The sequence below is a fragment of the Atheta coriaria genome, unplaced genomic scaffold (assembly GCF_025399875.1).
Source record: "Atheta coriaria isolate IRGN ID8LTWV9N9 unplaced genomic scaffold, Caltech_Dcor_3.1 hic_scaffold_2_pilon, whole genome shotgun sequence".
Classification (NCBI taxonomy): domain Eukaryota; kingdom Metazoa; phylum Arthropoda; class Insecta; order Coleoptera; family Staphylinidae; genus Dalotia; species Dalotia coriaria.
The window spans coordinates 4463112-4486503 of record NW_027045444.1 but is presented as its reverse complement, the minus strand read 5'-3'; the positions used below and the strand labels follow the sequence as shown (position 1 = coordinate 4486503).

At 43.2% G+C, this 23392-nt stretch overlaps 7 protein-coding genes across 10 annotated transcripts; 5 read left to right on the top strand and 2 right to left on the bottom strand.

Moving 5' to 3' along the window:
• Positions 1 to 81: 81 nt before the first annotated feature.
• Positions 82 to 3918, top strand: LOC135803441 (uncharacterized). 2 transcript variants are annotated; one of them, XM_065317055.1, is made up of 4 exons: positions 86 to 460; positions 662 to 1641; positions 1704 to 1973; positions 2028 to 3918. In XM_065317055.1, exons 1-4 carry the CDS (start codon positions 406 to 408, stop codon positions 3018 to 3020), a joined length of 2298 nt encoding a protein of 765 aa, XP_065173127.1. In that variant the 5' UTR covers positions 86 to 405; the 3' UTR covers positions 3021 to 3918. The 2 variants fall into 2 exon arrangements, with proteins under 2 accessions (XP_065173126.1, XP_065173127.1); XM_065317054.1 differs by having other exon boundaries at positions 82 to 1641.
• Positions 3919 to 4293: 375 nt separating this feature from the next.
• LOC135803448 (transcriptional repressor protein YY1-like) lies at positions 4294 to 6797 on the bottom strand. 2 transcript variants are annotated; one of them, XM_065317064.1, is made up of 4 exons: positions 6117 to 6795; positions 5284 to 5698; positions 5102 to 5221; positions 4294 to 5027 (listed from the first exon to the last, which is right to left on the bottom strand). In XM_065317064.1, the coding sequence occupies exons 1-4, from the start codon at positions 6568 to 6570 to the stop codon at positions 4916 to 4918; spliced, it is 1101 nt and encodes a 366-aa protein (XP_065173136.1). In that variant the 5' UTR covers positions 6571 to 6795; the 3' UTR covers positions 4294 to 4915. The 2 variants fall into 2 exon arrangements, with proteins under 2 accessions (XP_065173136.1, XP_065173137.1); XM_065317065.1 differs by having other exon boundaries at positions 4908 to 5048; positions 6117 to 6797.
• A 140-nt stretch (positions 6798 to 6937) lies between these two features.
• On the bottom strand, positions 6938 to 8228 carry Zip102B (Zinc/iron regulated transporter-related protein 102B). Its single transcript, XM_065317066.1, has 3 exons — positions 8090 to 8228; positions 7903 to 8008; positions 6938 to 7832 (listed from the first exon to the last, which is right to left on the bottom strand). Exons 2-3 carry the CDS (start codon positions 7996 to 7998, stop codon positions 7035 to 7037), a joined length of 894 nt encoding a protein of 297 aa, XP_065173138.1. The 5' UTR covers positions 7999 to 8008; positions 8090 to 8228; the 3' UTR covers positions 6938 to 7034.
• Positions 8229 to 8664: 436 nt separating this feature from the next.
• coro (protein coronin) lies at positions 8665 to 12507 on the top strand. Of its 2 annotated transcripts, none has more exons than XM_065317060.1 (6): positions 8665 to 8774; positions 9512 to 9709; positions 10121 to 10571; positions 10640 to 10859; positions 10920 to 11082; positions 11137 to 12507. In XM_065317060.1, exons 1-6 carry the CDS (start codon positions 8667 to 8669, stop codon positions 11635 to 11637), a joined length of 1641 nt encoding a protein of 546 aa, XP_065173132.1. In that variant the 5' UTR covers positions 8665 to 8666; the 3' UTR covers positions 11638 to 12507. The 2 variants fall into 2 exon arrangements, with proteins under 2 accessions (XP_065173132.1, XP_065173133.1); XM_065317061.1 differs by lacking the exon at positions 8665 to 8774 and adding an exon at positions 8853 to 9385.
• Positions 12508 to 13047: 540 nt separating this feature from the next.
• LOC135803336 (uncharacterized) lies at positions 13048 to 18828 on the top strand. The gene is made up of 11 exons (XM_065316927.1): positions 13048 to 13851; positions 13934 to 14270; positions 14329 to 14750; positions 14821 to 15321; positions 15376 to 15951; positions 16405 to 16812; positions 16872 to 17268; positions 17490 to 17818; positions 17914 to 18108; positions 18173 to 18355; positions 18441 to 18828. Exons 1-11 carry the CDS (start codon positions 13630 to 13632, stop codon positions 18825 to 18827), a joined length of 3957 nt encoding a protein of 1318 aa, XP_065172999.1. The 5' UTR covers positions 13048 to 13629; the 3' UTR covers position 18828.
• A 164-nt stretch (positions 18829 to 18992) lies between these two features.
• LOC135798258 (putative sodium-coupled neutral amino acid transporter 11) lies at positions 18993 to 21884 on the top strand. The gene is made up of 9 exons (XM_065311047.1): positions 18993 to 19122; positions 19190 to 19249; positions 19334 to 19412; positions 19522 to 19731; positions 19800 to 20052; positions 20127 to 20197; positions 20269 to 20430; positions 20493 to 20752; positions 20808 to 21884. The coding sequence occupies exons 1-9, from the start codon at positions 19066 to 19068 to the stop codon at positions 21060 to 21062; spliced, it is 1407 nt and encodes a 468-aa protein (XP_065167119.1). The 5' UTR covers positions 18993 to 19065; the 3' UTR covers positions 21063 to 21884.
• Positions 21885 to 21979: 95 nt separating this feature from the next.
• Positions 21980 to 23379, top strand: LOC135798267 (required for meiotic nuclear division protein 1 homolog). Its single transcript, XM_065311058.1, has 3 exons — positions 21980 to 22658; positions 22715 to 23084; positions 23154 to 23379. The coding sequence occupies exons 1-3, from the start codon at positions 22123 to 22125 to the stop codon at positions 23313 to 23315; spliced, it is 1068 nt and encodes a 355-aa protein (XP_065167130.1). The 5' UTR covers positions 21980 to 22122; the 3' UTR covers positions 23316 to 23379.
• The last annotated feature ends 13 nt before the right edge of the window (positions 23380 to 23392 follow it).

The following is a 23392-nucleotide window of genomic DNA, read 5'->3' as shown; positions in this document are numbered from 1 at the left end:
TTAATTTCTCTCCAAAACAAAGTTATTGTTTAAATATTTTGTATTTGTTAGTAATTTTAAGTTAATTCTAGTGACATTTGTTGTTTGGTGTATGGTGGGTTGCCGTAGAATGACAGTCAGCTGTGCTGCTGCTCGCGCTTCTCGTCGAAGTCAAAATCCATCATGGCGGACAATAATACGCGCTCGCGTCGTCGTCGTCGTCCTCTTGCGCAAAACCACCACGAATTCCACACGCGCCTCGCCGACGACCACGACCACCACAAGCAATAAACCACACCACCATCCAGCGACGAATCACACGCGTCTGCGCTTGTCTACCATCCACGTTGCAAGCCCAGTGTAAACAAACGACGCTCGCCACCACCAAAAACAAAATGTAGAAAAACTGCACGCGCTGCGCCTAAAATGCACCCGTCGGAGAGCAAGGATACGCGTGATGCGCGCGGCAAGCGCGTCAAGGGTGAGCAAAGCTTTGATTTTGTAGCGAGTAGCGTAGCCCAGGTAGATATAGCGGGCGTAATGCTGCGTCGCGACCCGCCTGCCTCCCTCGAGCTGTGCGCCGCCGGCGGCGACTGCGGCGACCGCCCCACCTTGGTGGTGCAGTCGCCCAAGTCACCCAAGACGCCGACGCTCAGCCGCAAGCTGAAGGCGATCAGTCTAGATTCCGAACCGGCGCGCGCCCGGCCCGTGCGCGACGTCTTCTCCATGCCGAACACGCCGAAGAAGCTCACGACACGCGCGAGGGATCTCTTCGACCCGCCGGGATCATCCAGCAACAGTAAGCTGAGTCTCGTCGGGACGAACCTGAAGCGCTTCGCGTCCAACACCAGCATCTCCGGCAGCCAGACACTCAAAACCCTACCGGAAATCATGACGCTGCAAGACTTCTCTTCATCCAGCACCAGCACGATAGGCAACCAAACCAACACCGAAGCTAAACCAGAGTCAACAATCAGAATCAAAGCGAAAGGTTTACTCGAACGCCGCGGGAGTAACGCATCCTTAACCATTGACCTTGGATCGTCCTTGTCGACGTCCACCACGCCGGAGAAGACTATAGAGTGTAAACCCACGCTGAGTCATAGTCATCTCACGCAGGGGCCGAGGTTAAACTCGGCGAAGTCAATTTCCACGCTGAATTTGACCAGTTTCGGCACTTGTTTCACCAGTTTCTATCAGAATGTGTATAAATGTGAGCACTGCGTGAAGAAAACAGCGCACGCGGCACATCCGGCGACTCCTGTGCCTGTTTCCATTGAAAAAGATAAAGAAAAAGAGCGGAAGAATGACACATGCGGTAATTGCACCATCTATGAATCAATTCCGAGTAAATTCTGCATGAAAGAGACGTGTCACACGCCGAAAAAGAAATGCAACTGCATTTGTAACATCATGGGCGGCGGCCGGAGGAGTTTATCCAATGAGAATCTGTATGTGCCGCCGTGTAGCCTGTGTTTAACCGGGAATGGTCATCATGTGAGTCGGCATTGTCGCGGACATCGCCGGGCTTGTTATCCACGTCAAGCGGATTTGGAATCGCAGAGTTTGAGCGATGATTTTAAGCTGCATCTGCAGAATGTGCAGTATTTGCAGACGGCGGGGAGTGTTTTGTCGATTGCTGAGTTGCGAGCGTGTTGTGAGGTAAGTCTACATTAAAATGTTTTATATTTTTATGTTTTTTGTTGATTTTGTTGTGTTTTTAGTTGCCTAGAGTACCAAAACTGCACCAGGAGTTCTGGGAAGTGCCGCTTAACCTCCAGGAGAAGTGTATTGTCTCCGGGAGTCAAACACGTAACCGTTATAAAGGTGTTTTGCCCAATGAGCATAGTCGTGTGCAATTGACTAGTCCGCAACCATACATACACGCGAATTATATCAAAGGACCGGATTATACGGAGACTGCGTATGTGGCGACGCAGGGACCAATGGCGCATACGTGCGATGATTTCTGGCATATGGTGTGGCAGACTCAGGTAATTTTTTGAATATTTACAGTTTTATGTATAATTTTAATGATTTATTTGTAGTGTGATTGTATTGTGATGTTAACACAACTCGTGGAGAAAGGTCGTAATAAGTGTGAGTTATACTTCCCACTCGGCAAGTCACGCACTGAAGTCTCAACGCCGATGTCATCCGAATCATCGTCGACTGTCACCACGCAGGAAACTGTAATCATGCGCAGTTGTTCCACGTCAGGTACGCCAACCTCTGCGGCTGGTAACACGTTAAGTCGAACTACGTCGTCGTCATCATCATCGTCGACTTCGTCGTCATCCGGCGCGTCTTCACTCAGTGCGTATTCCTCTTCAACCTCATCATGTTCAACATCCACGTCGGGCGCGCATGATGCTTCGGGTAAAGTTAGTTATTTCACCATACGCACAGCGCCATCTACACAACCAGATAAGTTTACATTTGGTTATGCGCCTGCGTCAACGCCGACGAACAACAATCATCAGTTTCGCTGCACGAGCACAAACACACGCCGCATGAATTCCGAGCAGGAAGAAGTTGTGCGTTATGAAGAACTCGACGAAGTGCAGCATGGTAACTATCATATTCACTTCGTCTCGCTGCAGATGCTCGGCGATATCAGCGTGCGTATCCTGCGCGTTGTCAATCTGGAAACACAAGAGTGTCGATTGGTGCGGCATTATTGGTATGCCAATTGGCAGGATCACAAGATGGCCGACCCAGCGCAAGTTCTGCGCCTCGCCGTCAACATCCTCCAGTATTTGGACTTTAAGGAAGACACAGTCAACGCGAATTCCAATGATGATCTGGATGAGGGTAAGACCGCTTTGGTTGTACATTGTAGCGCTGGCATCGGGCGCACCGGTTGCTTTCTCGCCATCTTGAATGGCATTCAGCAGCTGCGCACGAACGCCAATGTGGATGTGCTGGCGATTTTGTGCTCGCTGCGGCTGCATCGCGGCGGGATGGTGCAGACCGCCGAGCAGTATGAGCTCATCCATCGTGTGCTCGGCATGTACGCCGAGCAAATCATTAAACATTAAGTCAAGCGTTTGTTTGTTTCGAGCTGCAGTGAGAGAAGGGAACAGTTCGAATTGTGATATCATTTTTGTATAAATCATATATATATATATATCTATATATTTTAGTAGGTTTTGTTTTCGTATACAGCGTTGCCATATTTCGCTGCTGGTCAGCCATTTTGAATCATTTGATTGCGCATGTCTCTTGCACATATTTATCTGTATCATAATCACTTGTCATTATTGTTGTTGTTGGAACAAAAACTGAGTATAGGTCAGAGTCAACGCGCGCAGGGTAACAAACAAACAAAACACACAGAACGCACTGGTTGGAATGAATGAGGACAATCTTCGACGCAAACTCAATAAGACGATAGCCTCTAATTGTTAGCCACGTAAGGATCAATGTATTCATGCAATTTACAATCAAATCATTTTTATAGACACTCATTCGATGGCCGGGGGGCAGTGTGTGTATCACTTGATGTTAATTATTTTAGAGAAATGTTTAAAACTAAATCTAAAACTTAACCTAGCATGATGGGTTGATTGAGCGCACAAAATGATGATGTTGTAGAAGAGGTGGGAGAGGTGGTAGAGTGGAGGAAGAGTCGAAACAAACACCAAATTTTTCAAAGACTAATCAAACAGCCGAGCAGCTAGTGTTTTAACCTGACTTGACACCACACACACACACACACACACAGACTCACACTTAACATTAAAAACAATTCGTAATCAATAATAAATGTCGCGAATGGTCAACGTAACTTTGTAACATTGTTAATCGTATGCATGTAATAATTCAAAAGTCAAAACTTCATTCAATTGATTGTGTGGGAATACTCAAATGATTATAAAGTCCTAGCAAATTCAATAATATGTGTCAAAACGTGCAAAATACAAAATGTTTGCTAAATTGTGTGTGGGTTAGTTTCATGATGGCCGCCTGGCAACCTGTCAAGTAGTATAACCTGCGTGCGCATACAACAAGTGTCAAAGTATAACCTTCTGCGCACTCACCAGATGGCAACCCTGTACTGTGTCAAAGTTAAACCTGCTGCGGGCATATTCATGATGGCCACTGGTGAAATGTCAAATGTAACCTGCTGCGTGCGCATACAACATGGCCACCCTCTAGAAATGTCATAATTTAACTTTCTGCAGACGTATTGAAGACTACCAACCGTAAAAAGTCAAATATCAACTTTCTGCGCACGCGTACTCAACAAAAATGGTGCAAAATGGCCACCGCTGTGAAATCTACGCCGAAAGCAAACGTAAGTCTAGCAAATTTGCTGAAATTTCTTTATTTTTTGCTTGCAAAATATTTTCCACATTTGTATGTAACGTACTCTCGTCAGCTCTCATCTTAAATTAATATGTATACAGTTACAATGTAGATAGAACTATGCTTATCAGCTAGATCGTAGTATGTACAGCTTATTCTTTCTCCACTCTCACATCTTTCTGCTCACATTGATAGGAATCATAATCGAAACGAGTTATGATAGTTGTGTGTCTAACCTCTAGAGATGACTTAATCCATAATAAACTAAGACGAAATGTAGTATAGAACGTAAGAGAGTACACGGTACGCGGTAAAAACGAAACCAATACGAATCGGGGGGAGAGTTGCGTTAAAACTTAAAATATCACTCTTTTTTTTTGTGTTGTATTGTTTGTAAATTGTTTATCTCTCGCACAAAACACTCGCGTCGTATAAAAACTAGTCTGGCATAGTAATAGCAACTTAGGCGTAGTAGATTTCTTCGTTAAAACTAAGTGGTACTTGGTTTTGTTCTGGTTTGCGATGCGAATTCATTATCAATTAATAGAATAATAATAATAATAGATGATTGTACGTCCTCTGACGGCTAATATCACTTTGTGTCCACGCGGAGGAGTGTGGAAATTCAATCGGTGTAGACGATGTACGGCTCCACGTCGGCCACCTCCACCTTGACGAACTGCGGCTGCATGATCTGCATGTGCTGGCTGGCGCTGCGGTTTATCGAGTTTCTCGATCTAGGAGGTCAACAGAAATTACTTCATCACTACACTTGCGGTTTATGGTCAATGGGGGTGATTGCTCGACTTACTTTGCTTTGGCGTGCGTCAATATGTGACTCTTGAGGTTCGTTGACTGTGCGAATTTCTTGTTACACCCGTCGAAGGGGCACACGTAGGGGCGGTCACCCGTATGGATGCGTACATGTGTCCTATAAAAAAAACACAATTTTATTATTTTTTTTTTGTTTAAAAATATTAAAAATATGTTTACCTTAAATTAAAATCTAAACTAAATCGTTTGCCGCAGCCCTCGAACGTGCATTGAAACGGTTTCTCGCCGGTGTGCACCAGCTGGTGGCGTTTCAACTTGGAGGACTCGACGAACGCCTTGCCGCACTCGGCGCACACGTGCACGCGCGGCCCGTGCGTGTGCAGATGCTTACGCATTGCGGAATTATCGCGGAACATTTTGTTGCAGCCTTTGTGTGGACATGCTATCGTCCTGTCGGAGGTATCCGGTGATGGGCGCATCTTTCTCGGATTTTGTTTGAGGCCAGGACGAGCGAATTCGGCGAGTTGTTTCGGATCAGACAAGTCTAGACCTTGGACGATACCATCCGAAGCCATCTTTTTACCCGTCATGTATTCGGTGTAGTCTGGGTCCGGCTCTGGGTTCGATCCTTCATCTAAAAATAATGTAAGTTTAATAATATGTTTTTAAAATTTGAATTTCGCGCGTTTTGTTCGTGTGTATTCGGTTGATATAAAGCGCGCTCTGGCGGTGCTTGTTGGAAGCTGAATAATTTTGCTTTTCTTTGTTTTTCGACGCGTGGGAGAGCAAAGAGGGCCTTGCATCACTCGTATCGATTGCTAAATGCTTGTAGATGTTTGATTTCACTGTGGATTTATGTTTTAGTGGAGATTTAGTGTGATGATGTTGTAGGATTTGATTGTTTTGGCGTTTGGCGGCGCAGCCATGTTTGTAAATGGCGTTCGCGGATTAATGATGGCCGCGAGCGTGCTGCGACTGTTTGTAAACAAACCCGCCGCTGTTGATAACGGCGCGCAAACAATCGTTTGTTTAATTTAATCCGCACAACTCACCGTCGCTAGTGCCCGACGCCCACATCGTCACGGAGAACTCGCCCTCCATCGTCTTGATCTGCACCTGCTTCTGCTCCCACTTGCGCGGTCGCGTCTCGACGTGCACATCGCCGAGCATAATCTCGTTGTGGTCGCGCCGCTGCAGCACATTGCGACCCTTGTGCATGGCGGCCTTCTTGCGGCGGTGCGCCGTCGACGGGCCCGGTGATGTTGACTCCACGTAGATGTCGGAGCCGTCCGGTACTGGTACGTCGTACAGATTGAGCGGGTCGCCGGTGTCGTCGATGATCTCCTCCTGCGCCTCGAGGATGATATCGCGTCCGTCGAGCGCCTGGATCATCGTGTCGCCGCACTCGTCGTCGTGCATATCCACCGGTATCGTCTCGATTTCGACGCACTCCTGAATGTCCGGTTGGATCTCCACCTCGCACAGCATGTTCGGATCGGCCATCATCGTGCCTGCGGCGGCCACTCCGGCGGCGCCGACAGCCGACTTCCACGTGATTCGAAGAACGGGCGCGCGCGGCGCGTTGTTGTTTGTTTATAAAAGATGGTGGCTCGTCGCGAGCGGCCAAGATGGCGGCGCAAGCGAGCGGCGTGCGACGGGTAGTACAAACCAATATGGCTGCAAGAGCGATGCGGACGCCATGGACGCGCGGCGCACGACTAACAATGGCGGCACCGGCCGTGCTGCGATCTACCAACCGACGCACGCTATACCACGCGCCCATCTGTCACCTAGCGGCGCATAGCATCAACTACATACAACCGCCTGCGATGTATACAACCAAAAATACACCAATTGAGAACAAAAAACAAAATTTGTTTACTTGGAATTTATTACAATATGGTAAGTACCGATTATTATTAGTATTTTATATATTAATTAAATAATGTATATTGCTTGCATGGTTTATTTCAGTGATGATGTCCGAGCGTCAGCACCAGCGGCGTGAGGCATCCCAGCACAAGAATAAGCAGTTCAAACGGCCGGAGGCCAACTTTGGCGGCCGCCTCCATGGAGGGCAGCTTTGAGTAGGAATGTTGATGCGTGTTCTGCGTCAGTTCCGCCAACACATGAACGGTGGCAACGTATAAGAAAGTCCCAGCTGAAAACAACATGGCGATTCCTGTGCCGTTTATCGAACTGAAGGTTTCCTTCTGTTCTTGGCCGATGCAGAAATAAGTCAGGAGAGTAAGAACAGGCGCGGCGAAGCTAAAAACCAGCAGGTGTCTTCGAATCCTTTGCCGTTCAATACCTTCATGGAGGAGAAAGGTAACCAATCCGAAAGCCGCCGGCGCTTTGTGTAGCATAATCGCCAGAAAGACGATTATTTCGACATCTGCATGACTTGTAGTCGCTGCTGCACCTAGTGCAACGCCATCTGCAGCCGCATGCACTACTAAACCCACTGTAGCGGTGACATTACGCTCTGAGGGACTCAGGGATTCATTGCGGCCTTGAGAGATTTGATCAACGAGCAGCATGAAGACGAAACCAAGGACTAGGCTTATTCCGATCACGGACAACGGGTCTTTTTCGTCGTGTTCACCCGCATGTTGATGGGAATGTGCGTTGGTTGCAGGCGTAGCACCTCCGGGAGCTTCATGAGGCGCTTCCAGAGTCAACGCACGCACTCCTTCAGGGATTATCACAGCTAAAGCGGTGCCGACGAGCAGACCCGCACCGTAGACTGTTATTTTCTTTAGTTTTTCCTAAAGAAAAAATTAAATTAAAAGGTTAGTGATTTTTTTTATTTATTTGTATTGGTTTTGGTTAACTTACTTCAGAAAAACTGAAGAATAACGGTATTGATCCGGCTAGGAATGAGCCAACTAGCATCACAATCGTGAGCGATATCAGCATGAATGTCTCCTCCATTTTGTCACACCTGTTATCAGTAAATTGCGAAATGAATTGTTTGCCGCGGAGATTATTTTCGGTTTGCGGGTGTATTGTATTGTATATTTACCTTGTTGCACTTCCTGATGATTATTCTTCTGTTTTTTGTTGTTTTTTTAAATTTTTTAATGAGTTTTATATGTAAATGTCTTTATTTTTAGTTAAACTAAAATGTCTTGTTATCCTGCACTAGGAAACGCGCACCTAGCAATCGTTACGCCAGCGCGACGATTACTACACATTGTTTACGAATTTGCATTAATTCCGCGCGGGCGTGCAAATAACATATAGAATAAAAAAAAACAGCCGACGCCAGCCGGAATCGGAAACAAACGCGCGCACTGAGCTTTAGCTTGGCATATGTCCGTCGTGTGCAATAATCAGTGCCAACGTCAACCAGGCTACTAGCCTGGTGCGGCTGGGAAAGTCAAAACAACGGAATGTAAGCAGCGGCAGCCAGCGTACAAGAGAAAGCTGCTGCCCTGTGTGCTCGGACGGCGCGCGTCAAATCGCCTATCTACCCGCGTTGGAGGTTGACTCAAGGTCAAACACACAACTTTATACTCGCATGTATGTTCGGTTGCATAACGCGCAGGCGAGTTTGCAAACTTTTCAATTTCAAATTGTTTCCATTCGTAGATTTTTGCATGGATCAATCAAAGTTTTGGAAAATGCGCACACCGAGAAGAAGATTATTATTACGTGGTAGGCGTTTATCGAATTGGTTTGGGCAGGCGGGTGGCGCAGCGAATAAAGTTTGTATACTTTATATTGTTTTGTAATCCTAGTGATGGCGCAGTGACTTAATCGGGTGGCGCATGCGCAGCTTCCATGCACACACCTCCCGAGCAGCGCGCAGCTCTTCTACCATCCACCGCACACACGCGTGAAAGTCGTCGGGTCTGCTGCGGGCGCGTTTGACGTTTCAAAATTTCGCATATCCAAATAAGGCCTTTTCGCTCTCCCTCCCAGCTCCGGCGTGTGTGCCGGCCCCCTCCCCACACACGCCTCACTCTTCCTCCGACGACGGCGGCGACGACGACCACGACCACCACCAGCAGGACATCGGCGAAGAGTGCCCCCACACCGATACGCGATAACGCGCGCGCCGATTACGATAACAGCCAACGACTGAGTAGTGAGTGAGTGAGTGTTGCGGTCTGTTATCACTCGGCGGCTTATCACTTATCACAGCGAAACAACCTGCCCGCCACAGAGAGAAAAAGTTTCGGCAGCGACTTTCACTGCGTGTGTGCTCAATTTCTTGTGCATAACCTAAAAGAATCGTCGTGCTTCGTGGTCACGGATAGGCGCAAAAAAAAAAAACGTTGTTGAAAACAAACGCCGATCGGCGCCTTGAGTAATCGTAAGTGTTCATTTACACATTATGTGCGTAAGCAATAAGGAAAACAAATGTGTGTTGTAGTCTTGTTGACAATACGCACTTCATATGATGAGCATTGTTTATATTGTGTGTTGTGTGTTTTTTTAGATGTCGTTCCGCGTGGTGCGTAGCTCCAAGTTCCGGCACGTGTACGGGCAGGCGCTGAAGCGCGAACAATGCTACGACAACATCCGCGTCAGCAAGTCCTCCTGGGATTCGACGTTTTGCGCCGTCAATCCGAAGTTCCTCGCGATTATCGTCGAATCGGCGGGTGGCGGCGCCTTCATTGTCCTGCCCCATAGCAAAGTATGTATAATGGCGGAAGCATTCATTGATAAAAATTTAGTTTTGTTGTATTTTATTTTATTTTAATCTTATCAATAGCGCACGCGCATTTTTTATTGTTTCGTGATGTGATGTATGTATTGATGGATGATTAATTGGGCGCGGTAGCACATTGCGAATTGTGTGGCATTTTTGGGTTATTAGTGAAAATGTGGGAAGATGATGATGATGATGATGATGCGTTTGGGACTGCGCGACTGCGCCGATGTATAATTAACCCGCGCGGCGCTATTTTTACGTTGCCGGCGCAGCGGGCCACACGACACTTTCTATGGCGAGCGAGAATCTGGTTTCGGCGCTTTTTTGACGCGCTGCCAGCAAAAAATATGCTGCATCTCTTTGGAATTCATTTTCGTGTTTATTTTGATTTAGGTTGGACGCATTGCGGCCGATCATCCGTTGGTCGGCGGACATAAGGGACCAGTGCTGGATATCGCCTGGTGTCCGCACAATGATAATGTCATTGCGTCCGGTAGCGAGGACTGCGTGGTCAAGGTGTGGCACATACCCGATGGTGGGCTGATCAAAACCCTCGCGGAGCCGATTGTTGACCTTGTGTGTCATCAGCGGCGCGTGGGGTTGGTGCTGTGGCATCCGACAGCGCAGAATGTCCTCCTTACGGCCGGTAGTGATAATAAGGTGGTTATTTGGAACGTGGGCATGGGTGAGCCGTTGATTCAGCTGGATTGTCATCCGGATATTGTCTACAGCGCGTGTTTTAATTGGGATGGGTCGAAGTTGCTCACAACGTGCAAGGATAAGAAGATTAGGATCATTGATCCGCGATCGGGGGAGATTGAAGCTGAGGCGATTGCACATGAAGGTATGATTTGTGTATAGTGGGTTGCCTAGTTGTATCTAACAGCCATGTTGTTTTGTATGTCATTTTAGGTACGAAAGCAACGCGTGCGATATTTCTACGACATGGTTTGGTTTTCACGACTGGTTTTTCCAAGATGTCTGAAAGGCAGTACAGTCTGCGCACTCCGGATGCTCTCGGAGAGCCTATCGTGATGGTTGAGTTGGATACATCGAACGGTGTGATGTTTCCGCTTTATGATCCCGACACAAACTTGGTGTTTTTATGCGGTAAAGGCGATTCTGTCATAAGGTAGGCAACTTGTTATGCTTTTTATTTGTATATGATTTATATTGTATTTTTTTCGTGTAGATACTTTGAGATTACACCCGAGCCGCCATTTGTGCACTACATCAACACGTTCCAGACGCCGGACCCGCAGCGCGGTATTGGTATGATGCCGAAACGCGGTAATGATGTTACCTCCTGCGAAATATCGCGATTTTACCGTCTGAACAACTCTGGTTTATGTCAAGTAAGCAAATTTTTATATAAATCACAATAAAAATAAATAAAAACCATTTTTTAGGTGATAACAATGACGGTACCACGTAAATCAGAGCTTTTCCAAGAAGATCTCTATCCGGATACTCTTGGTGACACCGCGGCGCTCTCCGCAGATGACTGGATCTCCGGCAAAGACGCCGAACCGCTGCTCATTTCGCTCAAAGACGGCTACAAACCGCCCGAGTCAAAAACCACACTCTCCGTGACAAAACGCGGCAACGTCCTGGATAAAATGCCGCCGAAAACAGGGCGTGGTGGTAATGCAGCCGCACAACAATCGCCAGTCTCCGAGAAAACCCTGCAGGAATTTGCGGAGGAGATCCGTAAACTCAAAGCGATGATCGTCAAGCACGAGAATCGCATTCGCGCGTTAGAAGCGGAGGTGAACATTGGCCGAGGGGCGGCTGCCAATGCGGCATCTCCCGCGGTTACCTCCACGACACATTCGACGATAGCAATGGACGAAGATGGACCCGGTGGGGATGGACTCGCCAGTCCACCGCTCGGCCCCGGCGAAGTTTAGCGCTTGCCGTCGACGCCAGCGCCCCCTTGAACCAAACTAACCAAATATTTGTTTATTGTCTTTTTTTTATTAATTACGAGAGGAGCTACTACAAGAGGACGCGAACAAAACGAAAACGAAACAAGCGCATGACAACGACATATATGATCTCGCAGTCAAATCACTCTCATCAAGCACGGTCCCTGTTTTTATTATTTTTTTCTCTGTACATATAGCGTGTAAAACTGGAAGCAATCCCGATGAGCAACGACACACTTACACACACACACCTACATTATTTATTTACTTTTGAGCGCCCATGTACGCGTCGTATTATTTTACATTTATTATGTCATTTATACTTGTTTTATATTGTACTTCATGTTTATTCATTGTTACGACACTGCGATTGCTCACGTGTGTGTGTGGCGCGCACACACCTGAAGATGGCGCGTGATCGCGTGATATATACCTGAGGAGAGGAGCATGAGAAATTGTATTTTATCTATTTTATCGATAGGCTAGCGAAAGGTTGACACTGTTTTTTTCTTTCTTTCTTTGTTCTCTCTGTTTTTGTGAATCATTGTATGCAGTGAGAGCCCAGTGCCTTTGATGTTTGGCTGAGACGCACACACGCAATATTCTTGACCCCCAGAAGTGCCAAAACACACAACACACAGATCCGATGCGTTAGTGTTAAGCATAGTTTACAACTACATACACTTATATAGATTTAAACACAACCAAACGATGATAATGATTAAGCGGAGATGAGGCTAATTTGAATTTATTTGGTGTTGAATGAGAGAAACATTTAAAAACACGTTATTGCTATTGCGACGCTTTAGATTTTTGGAGCAGTTTTATTATTAATAAAAATGTTGAAACACATTTTGCGGTAATTTTGTTACTAATAGTTTGGTTTTGTTTGATTTTTAATCTGTAATTGCAAAGTTGACATGTGCAGATTCCATAAGCGAAGTTAGAGGTTGCGCTGCACGAAATCCGCGCGAAATTTGAAAATACTGCCGGAGATGTATCATTTGTGTTTCACTCATTTAATTTTTATGCGTATTATGGGATACACACCATCCATTTCATATATATGATCTTGTAAAGAATGCCAATTGACACTGAGCCAATCACATGCTGGTATTTCTGCACGCCAGCCTCTGATTTGATGCTTCAAAAAGCCGGGTCATGTGGTAACGTCCACTTTTCCATGCACTTGCAGATTAGTTGTAATGTAAGTTGCCTATAGTTAAAGTACACACAACTCGTGTTTTGTTTGCATTCATTTGTACCTCGCACGCGGGCACGACAGGCACCTTCCCAACAAGTACAGCGTTGTGTCGGTTTTGATTTGGGGGACGACCAGAATACAACATGCCCAAACCTCCAAAGGTACCAAACATTTCTACACCTGTCTAACATAAGCGCCTTATCTATGTACTTCTACTGTTATAAATTCACATCGTACCGTTTTGTACACGAACTCGAAAATGTATAAATTTTGAGTTGTAGCGTAGCTGAACAAGCAGAAAACGGCCGGTCTTATGCAGGTTATAATCAACCTGAATATTGAATTAGTCCACGGGGACATTTTTCGCCATCTTCATTTTTTCGTACCACGCTGTGGCCATTTTTGTTCGGTGCCATTTTGCTAACGCTGCGCCCTCGCCTCGCGTACGGTGCACGGTGACATTTTCGGTAAATCAGCTGTGGCCACCGTTGCGTGCACACCTCGCCATCGTGTTACTCAAAAATTCACGCTTTTCCACACCGCACACACGGTGCGATTGTGTTGTGACTCTGGTATCATCATATTGACTTGCTATCGCAATCGTTAATTGTGAAAAGTACCGCGTACCTTACAACACATCACACACTGTATAAGTATAAGTAATCAGTGTGTTGTACAACGGGGACGCCTGGAAGTCACCCGGACAAATTGTAACAAAAACGCATTTTGAAGGTTAACTCAGTCTGAGTCTGAGTAAAAACTAGCGAATAATGTCTGAGCCGGCGGAGAAGACAGACATAATGGAAGCAGACACAGGTACAGATAGTGTGGCAGAACCCGAAGGTTCTGAGATGTCGGATGATGTGTGTCAAATTGTGCGGTCGAATAAAGGCGGACCGAAATTGATCCATCGGGGGTACATCTACACCGTGCACAAACAGCGCCCGGGTATGGTGCGTTGGCGGTGCACTAGACGCAGCTTAAACTGCAGGGTAATTCATCTATATTACAATAAAATGCAAGACATAAATATAATATGTACTAATCGGCCATTTTGTTTTTTTGTTCGCTCAGGGAAGCATGACCACCACAGCGATCAGCCCGAAGACAAAGTCAAAGATCCTCATGGCGCACAATCACGTCCCGGATCGCAATGCAGTCGCACGTACACTCAGCTGGGGACAAAAAACGGCACCTGCAGCGGATAACTCAACATCCCCATCATCGCCAGAGTTTACCAGTGCGCTGGAACAAAATGAAGGACATTTCAACCGGTTGAAGAATCTCGGCACGGCTGTCAAACCTACAACACAACAATCCCTGTTGAAAAAGAAGAAATCACCGGAGAAGAACATTATAGATCAACATGATGGTGATTTGGAGTGGAAACCACCATATGGTAAAATCAAAAGTAAGTTAAACTATTCATTTGTTTATTAATTATAAATTTTTTGATTATTTTGTTATAGTAGTATCAGATGTTGATACAAAGACAACGCTGGAAACAAAATCGCAGCCGCCTATGCCAATCAAAGTCTCCAAACGCATAATGGAGAAAAAACGCATGAAGAAACCAATACCCCCGCCACAGATAGAAACAGAAGACGATAACTATGCGCAAATGCGAAGTAATCACATAAACAAGATCAAAATCACCAACATAACCAGCAATCCTATTATAACTCCAACGGAACCAGTGACAGAAAGTAAGAAAAGTCATATTCCACTGAATATTAAACCTGCAATGGCGCTCGCAGAGGATGAAGAGGTTTGTTTGCGGTGGAACAGTCATCATAACAACATGCAGACGGCGTTTCCTTTCTTGTTAGCACGTGAACAATACGTGGATGTTACTTTGAGCAGTGAGGGACAATCAATTAGATGTCACAAGGTATTTATACTTTTTTAAAACAAAAATTTAATGTTTTTAAATGTTTTTCTATGTATTTTTAAATTTTTAGTTGGTTTTATCCGCGTGCAGTTCATATTTCGATGAAGTCATCTCCGGATTGTCTCCCTGGCAACATCCGGTGATTTATTTGAAAGGTATACCCTTCTGGGTGTTGAAGGCATTGATTGACTTCATGTACGTTGGTGAAGTTGGTATTGAACAGTCTAAACTTCAGACTATTCTCAATGCCGGGCAGGAATTGAAGATTAAAGGGTTGACTACATTGGTTACGCCACAACAGTTGCCTGCATTCACGCCTGCGCAGCTACCACCCGCATCGCTTACACCTGCGCCTGCGCCAGCGTCCACACCGCAAATGGGTGCTAAAAACGCTGCTAGTTTACTTCAGGTGAAAACAGATAATGTATTTCTGTATCAAATGAAATCCAGTGGGAAATCTACGCCGGTTAAGGTTAAAGAAGAATTTAAAGATGAGAAAATGGAGGAAAAACCGATTAAACCAGTGAATAAACGTCCTGCAAAGCGGCCATTGTCTGAAAATGAAACAATTGTAAATATTTTTTAAGTTTTTTTGTGTTATGTTGATTAATTTTATTATTTTCAGTCTCCGTTACCTGAACACCTTCTCTTCATGCGTAAAGGCACCCGTTCGAGACCTCTGGTGAAAACCCCGAAGATTTACCAAGATGACCATTTTTCTTCGTCGTTTTCCAAGTCGGATTCTTCATTCGCCACGCTCACACCACAGAAAAAATCAACGCCCCTCCCACAACAACAGCGCTCCCTGTTGAAATTCCCCTCAGGCTCCACTGAATTCCCCATCCTTGCGATTCCCGACGATAAAGATCAGGATATTCTTAGCGCGGCTGAAATTAAACAGGAACCCATCGATATCGGCGAGACTGATGTCACGTTTAATGATTATCAAAGCGGTGAGAATTGTTTGTTGTTTGATGAACCGGATAATGACGACGATGATGACGACGACGAGTTCATGGTTGATGATAATTATAATCCCGAGGAGGATTATTTCGAAGTGATTACGCAGAGTTTTGATGAAGGACAAGATGGCGCTGCGCGAAAGGACGCCGGTGGTGGTTTGACGGAACAATCGGTTGATGAGAGTGCGGTGGGTGATAAGGCTGGTGATGATGTGTGCAAGGACACATTGAAAGATGATTAGGATAGTTGTATTTATCTAGATTTGTAAAAATAAGCTAGAAATGATGATGATTTTTTAAGTTGATTCGAATACTTTTTGAAGCCAGGAGGTTGTTTTGTGTATGGTGGGTTGCATACAGTTGAAACATCGATAAATTTGTTTGAGAGTTCAACTGGTGTTGTCATACGCATAAAGTTTGAAAATTTTGACGAAAAATCGTTGAAAATACTACAAGTACAACGGTAACTATATATTGTATTGATTAGTTATGTTGTACTATGTATTGTAAATAATGACACGCTATGAAGTACATTTTCATATTCAAGGTGATCAGGTTATGTACAAATTTCAATGCCTAGGCAATGAAAACTCTATTGTCGCATGCGCACCATTGACGTGACGCCATTACAATATCCAATTTGACAACGTCCGGTGCGTTTACAACAATTATATTAATAATACGTTGTTTAAAACATGGATAATAGTGAGTGCACGCCGCATTTTATGCAAGTCATCGCCGAACCGCCATCGGACTTGCTACCAGCCAAATCTGCGATTACCTACGAGAAAACCTATCAGAATTTCAACAAATGGTGTCAGGACAACAACGTGCACACATACAACGAAGACGTATTAATCGCCTACTTCAATAAGAAAGCTGAACAAGTGAAGTCCCCCACACTATGGAGCACATACTTCATGTTGAAATCCACACTGCTTATCAAGCACAACATTCAAATCAAAGATTATACTAAACTAATTGCGTTTATAAAGGATAAAAACGCAACTTACGAGCCGAAAACGTCGAAAATATTCACCAGGGAAGAGTTTTTGAATTTTCTTGCATCTGCACCTGATGACAAATATTTAATGTGGAAGGTAATCATTTTTTTAATTTATATGCATAAATAAACATTATATTTTTATGTTTTTAATAGGTTTGTTTTATATTTGGAGTGGCAGGAGCTTGCAGAATGGATGAGTTGAAGAAAATCACAATTGACAACATAGATGACAGAGGAAATGTGTTGTTGGTAACCATACCGGATTCTAAAACCGGAAGTAGACGCACGTTTGCGATTACTGATGATATGACGGATGGTGTGAATCCTATTGAGATTTACAGACGATATAGATCGTTGCGACCGGCGCACATAACGCACAAATCGTTTTTTATTTATTATAAAGATTTTAAATGTTCTACACAACATATTGGGATACATACCTTTGGGAAGATTCCCAAACAGATTGCTAAGTATTTGAAACTGTCGGATGCTGGGTTGTATACTGGGCATGCATTTCGGCGGACATCTGCTGCGTTATTATCAAATAATGGTTAGTATTTTACATATTTTATTAGAAAAATATTATATTTTCATTTCTATTGATAAATATCGTGTTGTGTTATTTGTTTTATATTAATTTTGATATAATTTTGACATTCTTTTACTCTTTTACAATACAACATGATATTAAAACATGGAAATAATCATTTTTAGTGTTTATTTTGATGAGTAAATAACAAATAATACATGTTTTGTTTATTTTTATGCTAGCTGTGAATGAGGATACACCACAAAAGGTTTCAAAACGTCTCATGGAAAAGAAACGCATCAATAAACAACCTTCACTTGAATTAGAAGATAGAATAAAAGCTTCTACAGTTACAAGTAATGTTTTGGAGCAAGCAGTACCTGATAAGCATAATATTACTACAAATACAAATAAATCACAAATTCCGGTGAATGATAAAACCGAATCTGTTTGTTTAAAATGGAATAATCATCATAGCAATATGCAGATGGCGTTTCCGAGTCTACTAGCACGTGAACAATATGTTGATGTTACTTTAACAAGTGAGGGGCAATCAATAAGATGTCACAAGGTAAATTGTTTATCATTTTCAGTGTTTTTAATATTTTTTTTATGGTTTTTAATGAAGAAATTGTAATATTTTTCTATGTTTTCCTTTGTTTTTAGTTGGTTTTGTGTTCCTGTAGTTCGTATTTTGATGAAATCATCTCGGGATTGTCTCCCTGGCAGCATCCGGTGATCTATTTGAAAGGGATACCTTTCTGGGTAGTGAAAGCACTTGTTGATTTCATGTACATAGGTGAAGTGAGTGTTGAACAGTCAAAACTTCAGTGTGTTTTGGATGCGGGGCAAGAACTGAAGGTAAATGTTTATGTTATTTATTGGTTAATGATAACATTATTTATGTGGTTTGTGTTTGGTTTAGATAAAAGGTTTGACGGCGGTGTTAGTGCCACAAGAGTTGCCTACATTCACACCGGCTACAACTGATTCCCCGCCGAATATATCGTATAGTTTAAACGACGGGAGAGCAATACATGATGTACAGATACACAAATCGAAAAATTTGATAAATCAATCTACAAAAAGACCTTTTCCCGAAACAGAGGTAAGTTCTTTTTTTTAATTTGTTTGTTTAATTATTACCAACATACAAAACATATGCGGCCATTTTGTTTTTTCTTTAATTACAGTTACCTGATCATCTTCTCTATATGCACAAAGGAACACGCTCGCGGCTACTGACAAAAACACCAAAAACACATCACGATGAAGAATTAAATCCAGATTCTTCCTTTAATCCTCTTAATCCTTCACAACAACAATATCCTGAATATTCTATACAACCCATACAAGCAGACAGTCCCAATATAGTCGAAATCAAACATGAACCTTTAGAAATAACAGAGACAGATGTCACCTTCACCGAATATCAAAACGACAACTGTATGTTATTTGACGAAGCTGACAATGACGACGACAACGACGACGATGACGATGATTACAATCAAGAAGATGATTCAATCCAACTAAAAACATGTTTTAACACAAAACAATATGGTGGAGACGCGAATCTTTAGCATAAAGCTTAAACTACAATATAATACGTAATATTAATGGTAATATTAAGTTAAATACTGCGGTAAGGGTAGTTATTGCTTGCGTGCATATTGTGTTGCCTATCTCGGCATTGCGCATCGATATTTTGATTCGGTGGAGGCGGCAGAGAGGCTCCACCACCTGTTACTACCTACGTTCAGTCGTCCGCCGCTGTCGCCGCCATCAACACCCGAGCCGCGAAGCGGAAGCAACAGGACGATGGCGTTCAACGAGACGACGGGCATCCTGGAGGACCGGCGCCGCTTCGGCGACAGGGTAAAACAAAAACACTCAAAAATACATAAAACACAATAAAATAATAAATAATTTCTTTTATTTTCAGAGCAGCAGCATTGATTCCGCCGAGAATGCACCCTTTGATGATATGAAACAACTGATTGGCGTGAGTTATTAAAGAAAGAAAGGAAAAAATGATGCAGGGTAGGCAATTTAATTTGCATAATAATGACTTCCATTACTTTCGCAGGACGAGGAGCCCGAAACGACGAGCCTGAAATGGGCCAGCTTTAATTACATCAACTCGGTGCTCGGCAGCGGTGTCATTGGTAAATAACGCGCACACATTGATCAATATTTACCATTTAATCAGCGCGCAATCACTACTTTTGTTAATTAACGCCGTTTTGTACATTTTCATTTCGTTTTTGTTCATAGGTATGCCATATGCGCTGCACGAAGCAGGTTTTGGACTGGGATTACTTCTGCTGTTCCTAGTCGCGTTCATCACGGATTATTCGTTGATCCTGATGGTGCGTGCCGGCCATCTTTGCGGGCGGTACACGTATCAGGGTATTATGGAGGCGGCATTCGGTCGACCAGGATATATTTTACTCAGTATTCTGCAATTTGTGTATCCGTTTATCGGTAAGTTAGGTTTCTACTTTTAAAAATTTGATTTTATTGTCCGCCATTTTGTTTATGTTTATGTTTAGCTATGGTGTCGTACAATGTGATTGTCGGCGATACTGTAACCAAAGTAATAGTGCGAATCACCGGCTGTGAAGTGGACGATCTCATCGCACGGCGTGAGTTTGTCGTGTTTGTTGCGACGCTCCTCATCACCATCCCGCTGTGTTTATACAGGGACATTGCTAAACTCGCCAAGATCTCGTTTATCAGCCTGTTGTGTTTAGCGTTTATTATGTTTTCGGTTTTTGTACGTGTTGGACCCATGAAGGAGATTGTGTAAGTAGGCATACATTTATACAACAAAATGTTTATTTAGTATGTAAACTAAAACGTTTTAAATTTGATTTCAGGCCAAGTCATTCGGATAACTGGCGTTTTGCCAACTGGGACATCATTCCAGCGATTGGAATAATGGCGTTTGGTAGGTTTTTATCTCCGTGCGCATCGCTGGGGAATATAAATCGATTGTGTGTGTTTTTCTTTTATCTGCAGCGTTTATGTGCCATCACAACACGTTTCTGTTGTACACGTCTATTGACGAAGCGTCGCAGAAGAAGTGGGATCGTGTTACGCATGTCTCCATTTCAACGTCCGCCATTGTAGCGTTTTTGTTTGGTATATCAGGTTATGCAACTTTTGCAGCATATTCACAAGGTAGGCAACTTGTACATCACACATTTAGATGACTTTTATATTGTTTTGTTGGTTATTTTTAGGTGATTTATTAGAAAATTATTGTTTCGACGATGATTTGATGAACTTCTGCCGGATTTTATTCAGCATCCAGATACTCCTCACCTTCCCAATTGAATGTTTTGTCAGTCGCGAGGTGTTGGAACTCACAGTCTTCCGGCGCGATGACATCAATGTCCCCATCTCTGAACGCGCGCATTATTTAATCACATTGGCGATTATTGGTGCATCGTACATTATATCTATGGCGACTGATTGTCTTGGAGTTGTTCTAGAATTAAATGTAAGCATAACTTTATAATTTTTTTATCTTTATTAATTAATTTAATAATGTTTAGGGTGTGCTTGCGGCCGTCCCACTGGCATACCTCCTCCCAGCCGGCGTGTACCTGCGTCTCGAAGAGGGTAGCCTACTCTCGCGAAAGAAACTTCCGGCTTTATGCGTGTGCATCTTCGGATTAATGGTCGCCACACTCGGCACACTCTTCCTCTTCTGGGACTTCGACGAGATAGACACCTGCAGCCATGGTCAGGCCATGTTTTACTGTGAGAATCGCACGCACACATCGACCACACTCGTTGATTTCCATTAGACACACCAGATGGCGCTTACAGAGAGGTTATACGAATGCAATGGCAGCTTTAAGAGGCGTTTTACCACTATTTGACGTTCGCAGTGGACACAATTCGAAACACAATGACTGATTGAGCCGGTTACAATCAAAATTCGCAGAGATTTTATTTATATTCATTGTTTATTGTTGATTTTTAGCAGGTAAACATGTATTTATTGCTAATTCTTCCTTCCATTGTGTTTACCAGCTGAAAATTGACAGCAAAACAATCGCCAAATGAGTCAAAACAATGAATTCATACAACAGAACAAACACGAAACACGCAACGAACAAATGACAGCCATCATTTGTTTGTTACAAAATATATTCCTATATACTTCTATAATTAACCTAAAAAACGACCACTAAATGAATTTTAACGATGTTAAAAGTATTTAAAAGATGTTTTCAACTGATACAGAGTATAAAGTATTAAATAAGCGCCACCAGCGTGTCAAATGACAACTAATTCACGATTTGACATGCGTGTGACGCTTGCTAAACGAAACTAAACGATTGTCGGGCGTTGAGCAAAGATTGTATTTTAAAAATTGTATTTTTCTATACCTATATTACTCTTAAACCTAGCGCGTGTGCTGTACTTGAAGATTTGAAGATTTTACGATTGTTGTTACTTGTAAACACTCGTTGTATGTACTGTACATAAGTTTACTGCGTGTATTTGGATATCTCTCTTGCACTACAAACAATCTTTATGCGGGCACACTTGAAACTTACGAGCTTCTCAAACCAGAAACATCAATATTAATGCAACAAACGAATAAAAGTCGACATTATTTACATGTTGCTTTCATTCACGTATTAATTTAGTGTTTTTGTTTAATTTACTTTAATTTAATTTGTTATTTTATATTGCACACTCTGTATATAGTTATTTCAAGTGTTTCTAACCTCACAATTGCGGCAAGTGCAACGCACAACCTCACAGGTGAAATTTAATGATTATTAAGTTAAAAAGCGATAACAACTTGTAGAAACAAAAGAATTTAGTTGCATTTAATGTTATCTATGGTAAATCATGTCGATATTTGCCAAGATTTTGTTAAAACCGCAGTTTATGTTCATAACCTGTTGTAATACTCTAAGATTCAATGTAAAATCATCGCTCGTGCGGAATTTACACGCAAAAACAGCGATTCAAGAGAATATCTCTGCGTTGCAACTGAAAAAACGTCCGCTACGCAAGAAACGCGCGCTGGAAGAAGAACAAACGGCGTTAAAGCCAGGCACATACAATGTTTTGGCTTATTCAACAGCAGAGGAGTATGATCTGGAAGCTTTGATAGAAGGACTCAAAGTTGAAGGATTGTATGAGCCTAAAAACATTGATAATCACACGGATTGTGTGCATGCAGTCGCCAAATACAAAGTGGAGACAGAACCAAGAGAGATTTTCTTCTTCAGAGAAGGCAGTCTTGTAATGTGGAACATGACAGACCTGGAGAGTCATAATTTGCTTGCTTTTATTAATAAATACGAGCAGGATCGGTATGCGGCTGTGATGGTACACAGAGAAGCGGAATACATGAATTATACACATCATCAGGTTGAAAAGTAAGTTATAACCATGCTTGTGTGAAGGTAACCTTAACTTTTGGTTTGTTTTCAAGTAAACTTTCGACGCTAGATGGTAGCTGTGATATTGTGCTGTCAAAAGACGATCCGAAGCGGATGATACTCGATAAGTATACGTTTTCCAACGCGATGGCTTTATCTGTAAAGCTTGGCATTTGGGAAGCCAGTCTGGAGAGATACGTGGATAGTATTGAAGGTGTAACAGAAGATTTGAAGTTAGGAAGAAAGTTGCAGATGTCGCGCGAGGAGGTCCTGCGGAAACATGGTGAATTATTTGCGTTGCGTCACGTGATCAATTTGAGCAGTGATTTGCTCGACGTGCCTGATTTTTATTGGGAAAGAGAACATCTTGAGCAGTTGTATCAACAGATGTGTAATTATTTCAGCATCACACGACGTACACGCGTAAGTTTTGATTGTTTTAATTTAATAAAGTAATTTTTGACAGTTTGTGTCAAATTTTGTTCTGCGCAGGTCTTAAACGAGAAGATCAACCATTGCGTCGAGTTGATTGAGCTGGTGAGTTCGCATTTGAGTGACAAGCATCACATTCGCCTGGAGTGGATGATCATCGTGCTGATTATGGTGGAAGTCGGCTTCGAGATGATACACTACGCCGACCGCTACCTTGCCTAATAGAATATAAAGTAAGTTCTGTTCATGTTTTTTATTGAAAGAAAAGAAAAACGATAACAAACAACCAGTGCATTCAA

Coding starts and splice junctions, on each gene's coding strand:
- LOC135803441 (XM_065317054.1), top strand. CDS start 406: ATGCACCCGTCGGAGAGCAAGGATACGCGTGATGCGCGCGGCAAGCGC. Junction 1,642..1,703: donor AGTTGCGAGCGTGTTGTGAG/GTAAGTCTACAT, acceptor TTGTGTTTTTAG/TTGCCTAGAGTACCAAAACT. Junction 1,974..2,027: donor ATATGGTGTGGCAGACTCAG/GTAATTTTTTGA, acceptor ATTTATTTGTAG/TGTGATTGTATTGTGATGTT.
- LOC135803448 (XM_065317064.1), bottom strand. CDS start 6,570: ATGATGGCCGATCCGAACATGCTGTGCGAGGTGGAGATCCAACCGGAC. Junction 5,699..6,116: donor GGCGTCGGGCACTAGCGACG/GTGAGTTGTGCG, acceptor CATTATTTTTAG/ATGAAGGATCGAACCCAGAG. Junction 5,028..5,101: donor TTGACGCACGCCAAAGCAAA/GTAAGTCGAGCA, acceptor TTGACCTCCTAG/ATCGAGAAACTCGATAAACC.
- Zip102B (XM_065317066.1), bottom strand. CDS start 7,998: ATGGAGGAGACATTCATGCTGATATCGCTCACGATTGTGATGCTAGTT. Junction 7,833..7,902: donor TATTCTTCAGTTTTTCTGAA/GTAAGTTAACCA, acceptor TTTTTTCTTTAG/GAAAAACTAAAGAAAATAAC.
- coro (XM_065317060.1), top strand. CDS start 8,667: ATGGATCAATCAAAGTTTTGGAAAATGCGCACACCGAGAAGAAGATTA. Junction 9,710..10,120: donor TTGTCCTGCCCCATAGCAAA/GTATGTATAATG, acceptor ATTTTGATTTAG/GTTGGACGCATTGCGGCCGA. Junction 10,572..10,639: donor TGAGGCGATTGCACATGAAG/GTATGATTTGTG, acceptor ATGTCATTTTAG/GTACGAAAGCAACGCGTGCG.
- LOC135803336 (XM_065316927.1), top strand. CDS start 13,630: ATGTCTGAGCCGGCGGAGAAGACAGACATAATGGAAGCAGACACAGGT. Junction 17,269..17,489: donor TGCGTTATTATCAAATAATG/GTTAGTATTTTA, acceptor TTTTTATGCTAG/CTGTGAATGAGGATACACCA. Junction 18,109..18,172: donor ATGCGGGGCAAGAACTGAAG/GTAAATGTTTAT, acceptor TGTTTGGTTTAG/ATAAAAGGTTTGACGGCGGT.
- LOC135798258 (XM_065311047.1), top strand. CDS start 19,066: ATGGCGTTCAACGAGACGACGGGCATCCTGGAGGACCGGCGCCGCTTC. Junction 19,250..19,333: donor ATATGAAACAACTGATTGGC/GTGAGTTATTAA, acceptor TTACTTTCGCAG/GACGAGGAGCCCGAAACGAC. Junction 20,431..20,492: donor TTTTGCAGCATATTCACAAG/GTAGGCAACTTG, acceptor GGTTATTTTTAG/GTGATTTATTAGAAAATTAT.
- LOC135798267 (XM_065311058.1), top strand. CDS start 22,123: ATGTCGATATTTGCCAAGATTTTGTTAAAACCGCAGTTTATGTTCATA. Junction 22,659..22,714: donor ACACATCATCAGGTTGAAAA/GTAAGTTATAAC, acceptor TTTGTTTTCAAG/TAAACTTTCGACGCTAGATG. Junction 23,085..23,153: donor GCATCACACGACGTACACGC/GTAAGTTTTGAT, acceptor TGTTCTGCGCAG/GTCTTAAACGAGAAGATCAA.